At 37.1% G+C, this 15,831-nt stretch overlaps 1 protein-coding gene across 1 annotated transcript in view; it reads right to left on the bottom strand.

Moving 5' to 3' along the window:
- The window catches only part of LOC123556774 (ubiquitin-protein ligase E3A-like), a 60,724-nt gene that overhangs the window by 7,784 nt on the left and 37,109 nt on the right, over positions 1 to 15,831 (bottom strand). The window contains exons 9-10 of the mRNA XM_045347745.2: positions 7,190 to 7,263; positions 324 to 467 (exon numbers count right to left, since the gene is read on the bottom strand). Coding sequence (XP_045203680.2) covers positions 324 to 467; positions 7,190 to 7,263 — 218 coding nt within the window. The remainder of the gene's footprint in view (positions 1 to 323; positions 468 to 7,189; positions 7,264 to 15,831) is intronic.

Below are 15,831 nucleotides of genomic sequence, written 5' to 3'. Positions count from 1 at the left end.
TCTCTTACCTAATCACTAGGCATATCTTGATAACTAACCATCTCTTATAAGGACAATAAGTTTAATTTATAATTGTTTGAACAAACAACTAAATGATTACATGTTTTTCAGTGAAATACTGAAATATTAAGTCAAACAGATTTGGTATTACCAAAATTATTTTTCAAGTCTTGTGTAAATGCAGTCTTGTAGGAAAATATTTCAATTTTTCACTGAAACAGGAAAATCATCTCTATTTTCCTAAGAAACGGTCAAATTTTACCTGGTAACATGTACTCTACGAAGTAAATTGACCCTAAATTGTCTATTGATGAAAAAATTACCTTTCAGAGTCTGGGCCATTCCTTGCAATAATCAGTTTGAGTTTAGAGAGGCCTCCTACAGGTACCCTATCTGTGCCAGTGGTAAACTGTATCAGCTGCCTCCTCTGTTCCTCAGCAAATCCATGAACCACTTCCCAGAAATATCTGTAACACATTATACAATGTTACAAACATATCCATAACTTGGTTCTTCAAGGCACCAAATTAATCCAACTGTTACATGGTGACAAAAAAATTAAAGACAGAATACAGTTTCAAACTAAGCCTGCAACATTTTTGATTTTGCTGAGCGACATATGGAAAATCCACTTTTTTATTTTATTATCACAGCAGCGTTGTTTGTACTGTGTGGCGGCTGTAAATAGTCTCGCAGTACATTCAATCAAAGCTGTGATATTTTGATCTTTTCAGATTGTTTACCTCGACATTAATGTTATGTTAGTGGTACTGTTTAGTTTTTCAGCTGGTAAATTTTGGCTTGGGTGATTCCAATACTCACCCCCCACACTTTCATGGCTTTGAGTATTGTATAATCACTCCTTGGATATGGTGCCTGCTTTTTAAATTTTGTCTTCTGTTTTTGCAGTTTCTGTGATATGCAGGCTCCATAACCTCCGAACCTCTTTCTAAATTCCACTTTGTTTAGTTCTGCCAAATGTTTTCTCATTTAGAGCAAGCCTATTTTTTTTTAACTGGGGACCATATGCTGCTTTTTCATAGAATTGTACACTAGTGTATCATTGAAGGTTTCATGTGCACTGCTGTAGGAGTGCACGTGTGGATGTCTCTAAATTGTTTTTGGTACTTGTAACATGTGAATCTTGAGTTCTGCTCAACCCAAGGCTTGAGTAGCATGCACTACTGTCCATAAATAGACTCAATCAAACCGGGCCGGAACATTTTCATCGTGGTCAGTGACCTACAGGATATCCACTTTTTCTATTTCAATGTTCTGCGGCCAGTAAAATTAGTCAGGGTGTGGAAGTGGTTATCAAGGAGACCTGGCTTTATAAAGATGACAGATGAATTTTAATATGTAAAAAATTTTTAATGTCTTTCTTTGCATAGTGAGTATGCATATGTCAAGGTGAGGGGGAGTGGGGGAAGGTGCCTACATCTCTACCTAACCCAGAAAAAAGCTGTAAAAATGCTTCACACATCTACACTTAATGGTTATTATGTGAAAGAAGTTCCATTGTAATCCATTCAAAACTACAGACAGTCCATAACAAAAACTTCATGGATGAAGGTCACATGGTGCCCTCATCTTCATCCATTCCAGAAAACAAGAGCTGTCGGATGACAGCGCGCTCGACTATTCGAAGAATTGATTAAAGAATGGGGTCAAAATATTTCCATAGTTTTTCAGACTAAACAAAAAAATGGATTAAACAAAAAATGTTCCTGTATTTGTGGATTTCGATTAGTCTTGCACTAACTGGCAATGTGTGACCATGATGGCAAATATGTTAAGTTATATGTCTGGCAAAACATGGACTTATATGAAAAATTTAACTAATTTCCAAGTCCAAAAAGGGCCATAATACAGTCAAAATAGTTGACAGAGTTATGTAATCTTGCCTACAGATGGAAATCATGTTGATAAACTAGTGTTAAAAGTTTCAAAGCCACAGTTCAAATAGTTTTGACAAAACGCTGACTTGTTAAAAAAAACTAAACAAATTTCAAAGTCCAAAAAGGGCCATAATTCAGTCAAAATAGTTGTCAGAGTTATGTACTCTTGCCTACAGATGGAAATCATAATGATAAACAAGTGTTTAAAGTTTAAAAGCCAAAATGTCAAATAGTGTTGACAAAACATGGACATATATAAAACAAAACCAATTTCCAAGTTCAAAAAGGGCCATAATTCAGCCAAAAAAGACGAGAGAGTTACGTACTCTTGCCTATTGATAGAGACTATTATACTGAACAAGATATAAAAGTTTCAAAGCCATATGTCAAACACTTTACACAAAATATAAACTGGTACGAAAAACTTAACCAAGATTTCTAAGTCAAAAGGGGCCATAATTCAGTCAAAATGCTTGATGGAGTTATGTACTCTTGCCTACAACTGGACATTGTGATGGTAAACAAGTGTTGAAAGTTTCAAAGCTTTATCTCAAAAGACTTTGTCAAAATGTGGACTGGTACGAAAAACTTAACCAAGATTTCTAAGTCAAAAAGGGGCCATAATTCAACCAAAATGCTTGATGGAGTTATGTACTCTTGCCTACAACTGGACATGGTGATGGTAAACAAGTGTTGAAAGTTTCAAAACTTTTTCTCAAAAGACTTTGTCAAAATATGAACTGGTACGAAAAACTTAACCAAGATTTCTAAGTCAAAAGGGGCCATAATTCAGTCAAAATGCTTGACAGAGTTATGTACTCTTGCCTATAACTGGACATGGTGATGGTAAACAAGTGTTGAAAGTTTCAAAGCTTTATCTCAAAAGACTTTGTCAAAATGTGGACTGGTACGAAAAACTTAACCAGGGTGTGACGCCGACGCCGACGCCGACGCCAACACCGACGCCGACGCCGACGCCGACGCCGTGGTGAGTAGGATAGCTCTACTTATTCTTCGAATAGTCGAGCTAAAAATATAACCTGAATCTTGCGTTTCCTTTATTAACCAACTTTGGGAGAAAGAAACAAACGGCTTTAACTTTAAATATTCAGTGAAACTCCACTACAGGCCTTTAAATGATAGCTATATGTACTTGCATGCAAAACTTTAACCAAAATGAGACGCTGACACCATCCCCAATTAGAATAGCTCAGACTATCTAATAGTCGAGCTAAAAATTTATAAATTTGACTCAAGTAAAGAAATTCATGACAAGCTTAAGAATCACAGAACAGACAGTTGTAGGCTACCATGATTGTTATAATTATGGTCACATAATTGTAGACTATATCCACTGTAACAGCACTTACATACTTCAAAGTTGTCAACTGTGGTCACTGTTACCATAATTACATACCCCTGAATGCAGACTATTGTTTCTGTTACCGTGATTGCATACCCAATTTTTGTAGACTATGGTGACTGTTACCAGGGGTATATGCCCGACAGTAGTAGTTATCACTGTTAAGAACCTGACAGTTGTAGAACTGTCACTGCGGTTAAGAATGTGACAGTTGAAGACTGCGATAAAATGTTCCTGCAGTTACAAACCTGCTACCTGTAGACTATGGTGTTACAGCATTTACATATCTGTAAGTTGTAGACTACTGTTACAACCTCACACTTGCAGACGATGGTGATTGTATCCACGGTTAAATACCCCATAGCTGTAGACTATAGTGACTGTTACCATGGTTACATACCCCATAGCTGTAGACTATGGCAACTGTTACCACGGTTACATACCCCATAGCTGTAGACTATGGTGACTGTTACCATGGTTACATACCCCATAGCTGTAGACCAGGGCTTCGGAAATTTGCCGGTTTGTCAGTTTTGGACCAATTTTTGACTTTTCAGACCGATTTGTGAAGTGAAAAAACGAAAAAAATCGGTCCCGTAAAAATGGAGAAAAGTATAAATTTCGGTCTGAAATCTCAATAGACGATCACCTGCCAAACAGGAAATTGTTGGTCGCACCCGCAGATAATCAATAAACGTGTCAAACAGTCTGATTGTCACCTTGATAATACGTCCGTAATTAGCACGTGACGCAATCAGTGCTCGCGCGGCACATCCTTTAATGTTTGCAGACAGCCTCGACTGCAATGTATTAAACATTTTTGACTGGTTTCCAAATGTTTCTGACTGGATCCAAATCTTTTCGACGGGGATCCACTTCTTTTATTTAGAATCCGACGGATGGTTTAGTTCAAAAGGCTATGTTTGATCTCGGGTAAAAAACAAATGGTCACTGCATTTAATGAGACATCACACTGGAAACCGATATAAATAATTTTTATAATTACTTGATTTGTAAAATTTACATGATACATTTGTTGGGGCTCCAGTTGAAACAAGTGCAGAAAATCGTCTTTGCAACCCGACTGTACAAAATAAAAAATAAATAAAAAAAAAATAAACACGAAAGATAAAGAAAACTGGAGTGCCGCTGTTTATCAAATCGGTCTTTTAAAAAACGTTTCAAAATGAAAATTTGTTTACATAACGGAAGAGAACATATAACTTAATAAAATTTAGTTGCTTATTGAAGTACAACGCCAGTGAAATGAAATATCCGTGGCCAACCCGCGTGACCTTTTGGTACTAAACATGCGGGAAATTCGATCTCAGTGTTCACATAACGTACATATTCGGTCCGTGGTAGAGTATTCTTAAACAAGAGATCACAGAGTGATCTTGGCGCCCACCAATGTACCATTTTTGAGTGTTCCAAATTTCAAGACTTAATGACTAGCTCAAGGTTAAATTTCATTTCCGTACACAACACTGTGCATGTGGTCCAAATTCGAAAGCTGTAGCTTGAGAAATGTGAAGGTAGGTCACTAGATCAATTTCACGAACAAAGTTCTTTGTACACAAAACTATGCATTGGCATCAAGTTTGAAGGCTGTAGTTTGAGAAATGTGAAAGTAGGTCACTAGGTCAATCTTAAGGTCAAATTTTATTTAGGTACACAAAACTATGCAAGTGGTCCAAATTTGAAGGCTGTAGCTTGAGAAATGTGAAAGTTGGTCACTAGGCCAAAATCAAGGTCAAATTACACTTCAGAACACAAATCTATGCATCTGGTTCAAATTTAAAGCCTGTACCTTCAAAAATGTGAAAGTAGGTCACTAGGTCAATGTCAAGGTCAAAGTTTTTTTCAGTGCACAAAACTATGCATGTGGTCTAAAATCGAAGGCTGTAGCTACAGAAATGTGAAAGTAGGTCACCAGGTCAATGTCAAGGTCAAAGTTTGTTTCGGTACACAATCCTATGCATGTGGTCTAAATTTGAAGCCTGTAGCTACAGAAATGTGAAAGTAGGTCACTAGGTCAATCTTAAGGTCAAAGTACACAAAACTATGCAAGTTGTTCAAATTTGAAGGCTGTAGCTCGAAAAATGTGAAAGTAGGTCACTAGGTCAAAATCAAGGTCAAATTACACTTCAGAACACAAATCTATGCATCTGGTTCAAATTTAAAGCCTGTAACTTCAAAAATGTGAAAGTAGGTCACTAGGTCAATCTTAAGGTCAAAGTTCATTTCCGTACACAAAACTATGCATGTGGTCCAAATTTGAAGGCTGTAGCTTGAGAAATGTGAAAGTAGGTCACTACGTCAAAATCAAGGTCAAATTTCATTTCAGAACACGAAACTATGCATGTGGTCCAAATTTGAAGCCTGTACCTTCAAAAATGTAAAAGTAGGTCACTAGGTCAATGTCAAGGTCAAAGTTTTTTTCAGTGCACAAAACTATGCATGTGGTCCAAAATCGAAGGCTGTAGCTACAGAAATGTGAAAGTAGGTCACTAGGTCAAAATCAAGGTCAACTCATGTCAAGGTTCATCTTGCCACTCAAAACCATATAGTGGTCCAAATCTGAATGTTGTAGGTTATTGACAAGATTTTAAAAGCTTTTCCCTATACAAGTCTATATGAACCATATGACCCCCAAGGCGTGGCCATATTTGACCGTAGGGGGATTATTTGAACAAACTTGGTAGAGAACCACTAGATGATGCTACATTACAAATGCCAAAGCCCTAGGCTTTGTGGTTTGGACCAGAAGATTTTCAAAGTTTTTCCCTATATAAGTCTATGTAAATCATGTGGCCCCCAGAGCGGGGCCATATTTGCCCCTAGGGGGATAATTTGAACAATCTTAGTAGAAGACCACTAGATGATGTCACATACAAAATATCAAAGCCCTAGGCCCTGTGGTTTTGAACAAGAGGTTTTTCAAAGTTTTTCCCTATATAAGTCTATATAAACCATGTGACCCCAGGGGCGGGGCCATATTAGACTCCAGGGTAATAATTTGAATCATCTTGGTAGAGGACCACTAGATGATGCTTCATATCAAATATCAAAGCCCTAGGCTCTGTGGTTTTGGACAAGAAGATTTTCAAAGTTTTTCCCTATATAAATCTATGTAAATTATAGAAATAAACAAAGGGCCATTACTCATTCAAAAATTGTTGAACCAGTCTGATTTTCAGGGGGACACAACTAGGGTACCAATACATCATTCTGACAAAGTTTGGTCAAAATCCCCCTGGTAGTTTCTGAGGAGATGCGATAACGAGAAATTGTTAACGGAAGGACGGACGGAATGACGGACGGACGGACGGAAGGACGACGGACCACGGACGCAGAGTGATTTGAATAGCCCACCATCTGATGATGGTGGGCTAAAAAACGGTGTCGTGTAATTCGCTTTGACGCATTGTATTTTATAACATTCCGTCAAAGAATGAGGGAACATCACAAATTATCTGCCGTGTATACGGTACCGAAGTCACGTGCGTTGGCTTTTAGACTAGTTACACGGTGCATGCCTCGGTAATTTTATCCTTGCAAGTATTTTCTTGGAAAAACATCGGAATTTAAAACAAAGTAACGATCACACATAACACTGAATAACTGTCTTCATTGTATGGTAACTCGCGTTGACCGGTAACTCAGTTTTAATGCATGACATGCTTATTTCTTTACTCTATCACGTTTTACAAAATATGTAATATTGGGAATGCGGTGGGTGGGGTGGCGCCGATGTCAGGATTTTCGTTTCGGACCGATTGAGTTCTCAAAATTTCAGGAGCCCTGCTGTAGACTATGGTGACTGTTACCAAAGTTACATACCCCATAGCTGTAGACTATGGGGACTGTTGCCACAGTTACAAACCATATAGCTGTAGACTACAGTGACTGTTACCATGCTATATACCTAATAGTTGTAGACTGTTTGTCAAATCCTCCATCATATTCACATGCTTCCTCCAGTGCAAAGAAGTCGTAGTCCTGAAATGTCAGTAAAACTATTCAGTGCATAGAAAATACTGGAGGCATTTTCAAGCATAGGAGTCAAGCAAATCGACTCCACTTTTTTCCGAAATTCACTTTTTGGTAAATTTTGATGAAACAATATGAAATACATGTCCTGTAAAAATTCTAGGATTATATTCCAGAAGAAAAAAATCTTATGAAATTTTATCAAAAATATTGCATCTCACATGATGCCATTTTATTGTGCAACACTATTGTAACTTGACTTACAATAGCTTTGCACAACAATTATATAACATGTTCTAAAAATGTATTGTGCAACACTATTGTAACTTGACTTACAATAGTTTTGCACAATAATTTAGCAATGTTTTAAAAAATTATGTTGTGCAACACTATGGTAATTTGAGTTACAAATTTGAATTTTGAATCTAATCGAGGGATTAGTCATTGTCCAATACTAATATATCACAAGATTAAACAGTTCTGTTCATTTAAATAAAGACAGAAATGTTTTGAAACATGTTCCATCAAAGACAGAAATCAAAAATGTATTTTTTATATTTGCAAAGTAAACAAGACTTAGTATTTTATTTCTCACATGAATTTTAACAACTACTCTCCTGTGTATGGCATGTCAAACATTGCTAAATTATATTGTCCAATTTATTTGGCCTGTCAAAATATGGACACAGCTTTCAATATATTCTGTTCGAGCCTATATAAAATTAACATGCAAGACGAGAACATGTTTTGACAAGTCAATTAAATAATGTATGTTATTATTATTGTATGTTTGTTATTGTTATTCAATGCTGTGTCATTCATATTCTAAGTGTTACCATTGTTATTCTATATATGCCGTTATTCTTATTGTATGTTCGATATTCTTATTGTAAAAGACGTTATTGTTCTTGTATATTCATTATTGTTTTTGTAAGCTTGATATTCTTATTGTATGTGGGATTTCCCACAATATAAATAGCACACATGATATAAATAGCACAGCAACGCTATACAAATTATACAATCACATAATATAGAATAAGAATGACGTTTTGTAAATAGAATCGTCAGATATTGAACAACAATGATGACTTTTACCATAAGAATATCGAACATACAATAAGAATAAGGACATATACAATAACTATGGTAATGCTTAGAATATCAATAACAGGTCACTGAATAACAATATCAAAGACACAATAAGAATAACGAAATATAGAATAACAATAATGACTTTTACCATAAGAATATCAAACATGCAATAAGAATAACGACATATACAATAACAATGGTAAGACTTAGAATATGAATGACACGACATTGAATAACAATATCAGAGATACAATAAGAATAACCAAATACAGAATAACAATAATGACTTTTAGAATACGAATGACAAGGCATTGAATAACTAGAGAGATGCTTTTGAGAAAAGTGCATGTCTCCCACAACTGCCCCTCTGAAAAATGTTAGTTTCTCTAGATGTTTTAGACGAGTGGATCCAATTAGATGGTCTGGATGAGTGGATCCAATCAGTAATTCAAGGGCCATAAATCAAAAGTGCCTGGGGGGATCTGGCTAGTTATCGAACTTGGGTAAGGTCTTATGGCTAAACACGTTTTGTTCAAGTTTGGTGAAGATCAGATGAGAAATGTTCGACTTAGAGAGCAGACAAGAGTAACAGACGGATTTTTTCGGTAATTCAAGGGCCGTAACTCTAGAATGCCTGGACCAATTTGGCTAGTTATCCAACTTGGTCGAGGTCTCATGGTCAAACACATTTTGTTCAAGTTTGGTAAAGATCGGATGAGAAATGTTTGACTTAGAGTGCAGACAAGAGTAAAAAGGCCGATTTTTCGATAATTCAAGGGCCATAACTCCAAATTGCCTGGACCGATTTGGCTAGTTATCGAACTTGGCTGAAGTCTCATGGTCAAACACAGTTTGTTCAAGTTTGGTGAAGATCGGATGAGAAATGTTTGATTAAGAGTGCGGACATGAGTAAAAAGGCCAATTTTTCGATAATTCAAGGGCTGTAACTCCAAAATGCCTAGACCGATTTGACTAGTTATCGAACTTGGCCGAGGTGTCATGGTCAAACACATTTTGTTCAAGTTTGGTGAAGATCGGATGAGAAATGTTTGATTAAGAGTGCGGACATGAGTAAAAAGGCCAATTTTTCGATAATTCAAGGGCCGTAACTCCAAAATGCCTGGACCGATTTGGCTAGTTATCGAACTTGGCCGAGGTCTCATGGTCAAACACATTCTGTTTAAGTTTGGTGAAGATTGGATGAGAAATATTCGAATTAGAGTGCGGACAAGAGTAAAGACCGATTTTTGGTAATTCAAGGGCCATAACTCCAAGACGCCTGGACCGATTTGGCTAGTTATCGAACTTGGCTGAGGTCTTATGGTCGAACACATTTTGTTCAAGTTTGGAGAAAATCAGATGAGAAATGTTCGACTTAGAGTGCGACAAGCTTTGTGACAGACACACACACACACAGACTGGAGTAAATCAATATGTCTCCCACACCACTGTGTGGTGGGAGACATAATAATAACAAACATACAATAATAATAAGATACATATATAATTTAGCAACATTTGACATGCCATACCTGTGACCTTCACCTGGAAGTTTTTTAGCCACCAAATTTTAAATGTTTATAATATTGGTCTCAAAGTAATAGAGAAGTTGTGGTGGTGTTGTAGGTGATGTGAGTTAGTGGGGGTGGTGTTGTAGGTGATGCGAGAAGTTGTGGTAGTGTTGTAGGTGATGTTAGAAGTTGTGGTGATGTTGTAGGTGATGTGAGTAGTGGGGGCGGTGTTGTAGGTGATGTGAGTGGGGGGTGCTGTAGGTGATGTGAGTAGTGGGGATGGTGTTGTAGGTGATGTGAGAAGTTGTGGTAGTGCTGTAGGTAATGCGAGCTGTGAGGGTGGTGTTGTAGGTGATTCAAGCAGTGTGGTGTGGTGCTGTAGGTGATGCAAGCAGTGGGGTGGTGAAGAAATACTAACATTTTCTGTGATTGAAGTCAATATCGTCGTAAAGTTTCGTGGCAGAAATACCTTGCTTGTGATTTGACCCTTAGAAAAATGTATGACTTATATGTAGAAAAATGTGCAGAGCATCATACTCAACCTGTCAAATTGTCCTATTATAGACATGTTTTCATGACAGAGTACCACATGTCATTTCATACCCCGATCAAAGATCAATGCAATTTGTGTCAGTGTGCGACATTAACGGTAGCCCGATCGCCAATGGCTACGAAAAATCGGCTCGGGCGACAGAAAACTGGCAGACCGTAGCCCGTTGGGCTATCAAAAATTCTGAGTGATATATTTACCAAAAAGATCATTGCAAACGTGGAAGCAAAATAGTTTCAAACTCCACTCAAATCAAATCTCAAAGCGAATTCAAGTCGCCTAAATTTTTTTTTTGATGCACACCCGCTAATCTTTTGACAATTTGCACCATGTCATAATCTGCGTTGAATACACATATACACTCGCCAGTAGCATAATTTAAGCTCCGCCTACTTCAGGTACTTCTGAGATTTTTGCGAGAAGTGTGAAAGCAAATCGAATTATCGGTTTCACCAGAGGCAATTGTAATAGGCCAATCAGTGCCGCGGTTACGTCTTTGACACTTAGCATTTAATTGTCAACACTTGTGTCTAAAGAAATAACAATTACATATGCGATTAATTGGAATTATAGACACAATTATTTGGTATCCATGGTAAAAGAACGACATGTAAAGTATTAACTTCGTAAAACTAACTTTGATGGATGAATTGATTTGAATACCGGTATGTATTTCTAGGTTTGACACAGTTTACTTTCAGTTTTATTCGAATGAGAAACTGTTCACACAAGTGGTGACTCTGTATAAATGTGTACGGTAAAATGATGTAACTAAGAAAATGAATGGTCATTGAATCAATCCACAGTGTCGAGGTAGAAATATAAAAATTAATGGAGTCTTCCAACTTCTCCCTAAAGTCTCCCACTTCTCCTTAGATGAGTTTGCGGGATAATTGACTTCTCCCAAAAAAATAATGGGCCTAGCGGGACCCCTGGTCAGTCTGCTGCCAAGCTATTTCTTGTCTACAAAGCTGTTTAGATCTCTTTTCATGACTCTGTGTCTTTGACTTTCTGCACAATTTTATGAACACTGTTTCAGATTTTGAAATCAATTCTGAAAAACTCATACAAATTTCTGAAATATATCAATATTCACCAACCTACAGCAGTATATTGAAAGAAATTAAATATTACTAGAATGAAAGTCTTGTTCATTCTTGAGCGAAAAATTAGTGGGGCTACGAAAAATTCTGTCGGGCTACAAAAAATTGGAAGTCCGTAGCCCCATTGGCTACGGTGTTAAAAAGTTAATGTCGCACACTGTGTGTACACAATATAACAAGAGTGCCGCCAAGCGGGGCAATATACGCCCGAAGGATTACATCATAGGATGGGAGCAAAAAAATCCTTATCAGGTACAGGTATGTAAAAATACACCTAAAAATTGGAGGTACCATCCATGTTGTACCACAGAAAAGTGGTCTCGGTTTTTCCCTACGGCCAATAATAAAAAAGTTTCAAAATAAGCTATTTATAGTAACATAAAAGGGAAGTAATTCAAAAAAAAAAATTGTTAGTACAAAAAAGAGATCTGCCAAATAAAAACAAGAGCACTGCAATGCAGAGCAATATACACAAAGCAAAGTCATATATGACCTTTGACCCTTAAGTGTGACCTTGACCTTGAAGCGAGTCATCCGGAACATGCACTCCGCACATCGTCTCAGTGTGGTGAACATTTCTGCCAAGTTTCTTTGAAATCCTTCCAGCAGTTCAAGAGTTACAGAGCGGACACAAAACAAACTGATATGACTTTTGACCCTTAAGTGTGACCTTGACCTTGAAGCGAGTCATCCGGAACATGCACTCTGCACGTCGTCTTGGTGTGGTGAACATTTGTGTCAAGTTTCTTTGAAATCCTTCAAGGGGATCAAGAGTTACAGAGCGGACACGAAACAAACTGATATGACCTTTGACTCCTAAGTGTGACCTTGACCTTGAAGTGAGTCATCCGGAACATGCCCTCTGCACGTCGTCTTGGTGTGGTGAACATTTGTGTCAAGTTTCTTTGAAATCCTTCAAGGGGTTCAAGAGTTACAGAGCGGACACGAAACAAACTGATATGACCTTTGACTCCTTAGTTTGACCTTGACCTTGAAGCGCTACATCCAAAACATGCGCTCTGCACGTCGTCTCAGTGTGGTGAACATTTGTGTCAAGTTTCCTTGAAATCCTTATAAGGGGTTCAAGAGTTACAGAGCGGACACGAAATTGCTAACGGACAGACAAGAAATTGCTAACGGACAGACGGACACCAGCGTCATAACATAATACGTCCCTTCGGGCGTATAAAAATGCTCCAGATTCTGAAAAAAGACTGCTCTGTCTACAAAATATGATAAACATTTAAGGAACAAAGCTGCTGCAAGAGATAACAAAACTAAAGACAAAGAAAAAGCCAAACTGAATATAGACCCTGAATTAGTATGTGCATGTTTTGACTTGCAGCAAGTACTGTTAACTCCAAAAGGGTTTGAATCTGCTCTTTACTATAGGCGTAGGCTCAATACATTTAATTTGACATTGTACGACCTTGGCACATCTGAAGGTTACTGTTTCTTTTGGAACAAAACTGAGGCATCTCAGGGGGCCTCTGAGATAGCATCTTCTCTGTACCATTTCATCCAAAAAAAAATGTCTGACGTGTGTACCCAAAAAAGAAAATTTATTTTCTACAGTGATAACTGTTTTTCCCAAAACAAGAACCGACTTTTTCTGTCGATGCTTTGGTTTTGCATGCAAAAATTTGGAATTAAATCAATAGAGCACAAGTACCTTAAAAAGGATCATTCTCAGAATGAGAATGACTCAATTCATGCTTCTATAGAGGTTGCCAGTAGGTTTATTCATGTATACACCTCTTCTCAGTGGGCGGCTTAATGATTATCAGGTCTGCTAGATCTTCAAGGCCGTATTTTGTCAAAGAAATGGATCTGAATGAATTCTTTGATTTTAAGCAGATCTGTTCAAAACTAAAGAACTTTGATCTTGACACAAATCAAAACAGGGTTTACATCAGCCAAGTTGAAACAGTGAAGCTGACTGCTGATAGACCAAATGTAGTTCTCCTGCAGTACAATTATGATGAAGAAATTCATAAACTTAATTTAATGCAGAGACTGCGTAGATCACAGGAGTCAGAAAATCTCAATACATTGTCTCTGTTGAAACTTAGACAAAAACCAGTCAATTTGACTTGGGAAAAATTCAGGGATCTTCTTTAACTTTGCAAAACAAATGTAATTCCAAGTGTTCATCATGCCTTTTACATGTTGCTGCCACAAAATGACATGCAAGAAAAGTAAACTGTATCTCTATGGATTCATGTTTTATTGAGATATTACAGTATTTCGTTTAAATTTTCACTACAGAGAGATGCCCAAAGTTTTTTCATTTCTAGCATTAAAGGGAACTAAATTTGGTTTCTAAATTGTGTAAAATGCTCTATTATTTTCATTTTGCTAATAGAAATGTCTGCACCTGATCGCCATAGTAAAAGCCTTGTTAACTTCAGTAGTTATAAAATTTGACTTCAGTAGTTATGTGTTTACATGAATAATTTTCAGGTGTACATCACATTCTGTTACTGAATTTTGAGAGTCCAAAAAATGTGTCTTTTTTTCTTTACTGATATTTCAGTTCAAAATAATATTTTTCAGATATGCGATTTTCTGAATTAACATGATTGTATTACAGATTAATCTTTAATATTAATCTCATTTATTCTGGCGAAGTTCATACAAATTTAGAACCTGTACTCTAATAAAAGTTAAGTCTGGCCTTAATCGTAGTAGTGTATTTCACAGCCTACTGCACTTCGTGGAGTTAAAATCACGTGATATAAGATATATATATATAAGACTTGTATACAATTAATCGGCCTCTTTCTTAGTCCGCACTGGATACGAAATTAAACCCGCCCACCGCACCCTTATGTCTAATTATTGCATTTCCTGATCAAGTTATGAACATTTTATATTTTACAATTAACAGTGAATACTTATTGGATGTTACTGAAACTGGAATGCTGCTGCCCAGATTTTATATTTTCAGTTCAACGTTCGATATGCTTTGATGTTACCGGGCAAATGAGTCATCCTATGCGCTGTTCAGACTGAATTACGAAATACATTGGAAACGACAGGAGTATTGCCTATGGAAGTGCTTAAGGAACAAGTAACTTTGAACTTTATTTGTGTTTTCATTTACCAGTGATCACTTTGTTCCTATATATGCGAACTGCCGGACGGTAACATCATTTATATGTGACAATGACCTTTCTGTACAAACTTGAAATTTAATACATTGAAAGCCTAGCTTGAAAAATTAGTATTTTCTGACATTAACAGTTCCTTAGTTAAATAACTGTTGGAGAAATAGTGCAGAATAACTTGAGGATTTCGGAATTCACTATGAAAAGACAATTTTCTGTGTTCAAACATTATCTTTGCGACTGATCAATTTCATTTTGTGTAATATATATATTTCATTAACACTTGTATTGCATTATATGTTAAAATATAATGATAAACATTTAAACTTGTCATGACGGCGGAAAATTCTTTTGGCAAGGTGCGATCGGGGGTGTCCATATTAGGTTCTGAGGGCGTACTTCCATGCGGGAATCAAAATTTAATGCATACCTATGGTCGTATTTTTACCCGTTAGTGCTGATCTGGGGGTGAATTGCGACTTATAGGATTCAAAAATTCATTTTCAGGTTAAATGAGCGTTAAAGGACTGGCCAGATAGCTATGACTAGGCGTTCTTTTAACTGCTCTCATATTATTAGGACCGTTTTTGACATAAACAGTAATTACTATGTTGCACAGGTTCTACTAAATCGCCGGGGGACGGCGATGGTGGTAACAAGGATTATGTATTAATCGCTGGGCGACGGCGATAGCGGCAACAAGGATTATGTATTAATCGCCGGGCGACGGCGATAGCGGTAACAAGGATTATATATTAATCGCCGGGCGACGGCGATAGCAGTAGTAAGGTTTATATATTAATCGCCGGGCGACGGCGAGTGGTAATTTGTATTTTATATTAATCGCCGAGGCACGGCAAGGATTTGCGGATAATGAATTTGTGTTATTGCTAGTACAATTGTAAAAGTGCAACAAGAGTTGGGGTCTCCGGGGTTCTGCAATTGGTCGCTCCTGGTCGCTCCTTGCACTCCCTACTTTTAAGAGCTTTTCAGTGTTGATCTGATAAAGCTTCATTTTTAAGCAGTCTTGACCTTACTCGCCATCATCTCTTTTAATTATCAACTTACCTGAATGAATAAAATGTAATATACGCACATTAGATTTGTATATATATATGTATTGATAATCATGTATAACTTGCAATATAAGTATGAACTGACATTCGTTTTTTGTTGTCATTGTCATGGTCATTGAGTCCTAGAATAAT

This window comes from Mercenaria mercenaria, chromosome 5 (assembly GCF_021730395.1).
Source record: "Mercenaria mercenaria strain notata chromosome 5, MADL_Memer_1, whole genome shotgun sequence".
Lineage (NCBI taxonomy): Eukaryota > Metazoa > Mollusca > Bivalvia > Venerida > Veneridae > Mercenaria > Mercenaria mercenaria.
The sequence above is the reverse complement of the archived record's forward strand: the minus strand, read 5'-3'. Positions and strand labels throughout refer to the sequence as shown.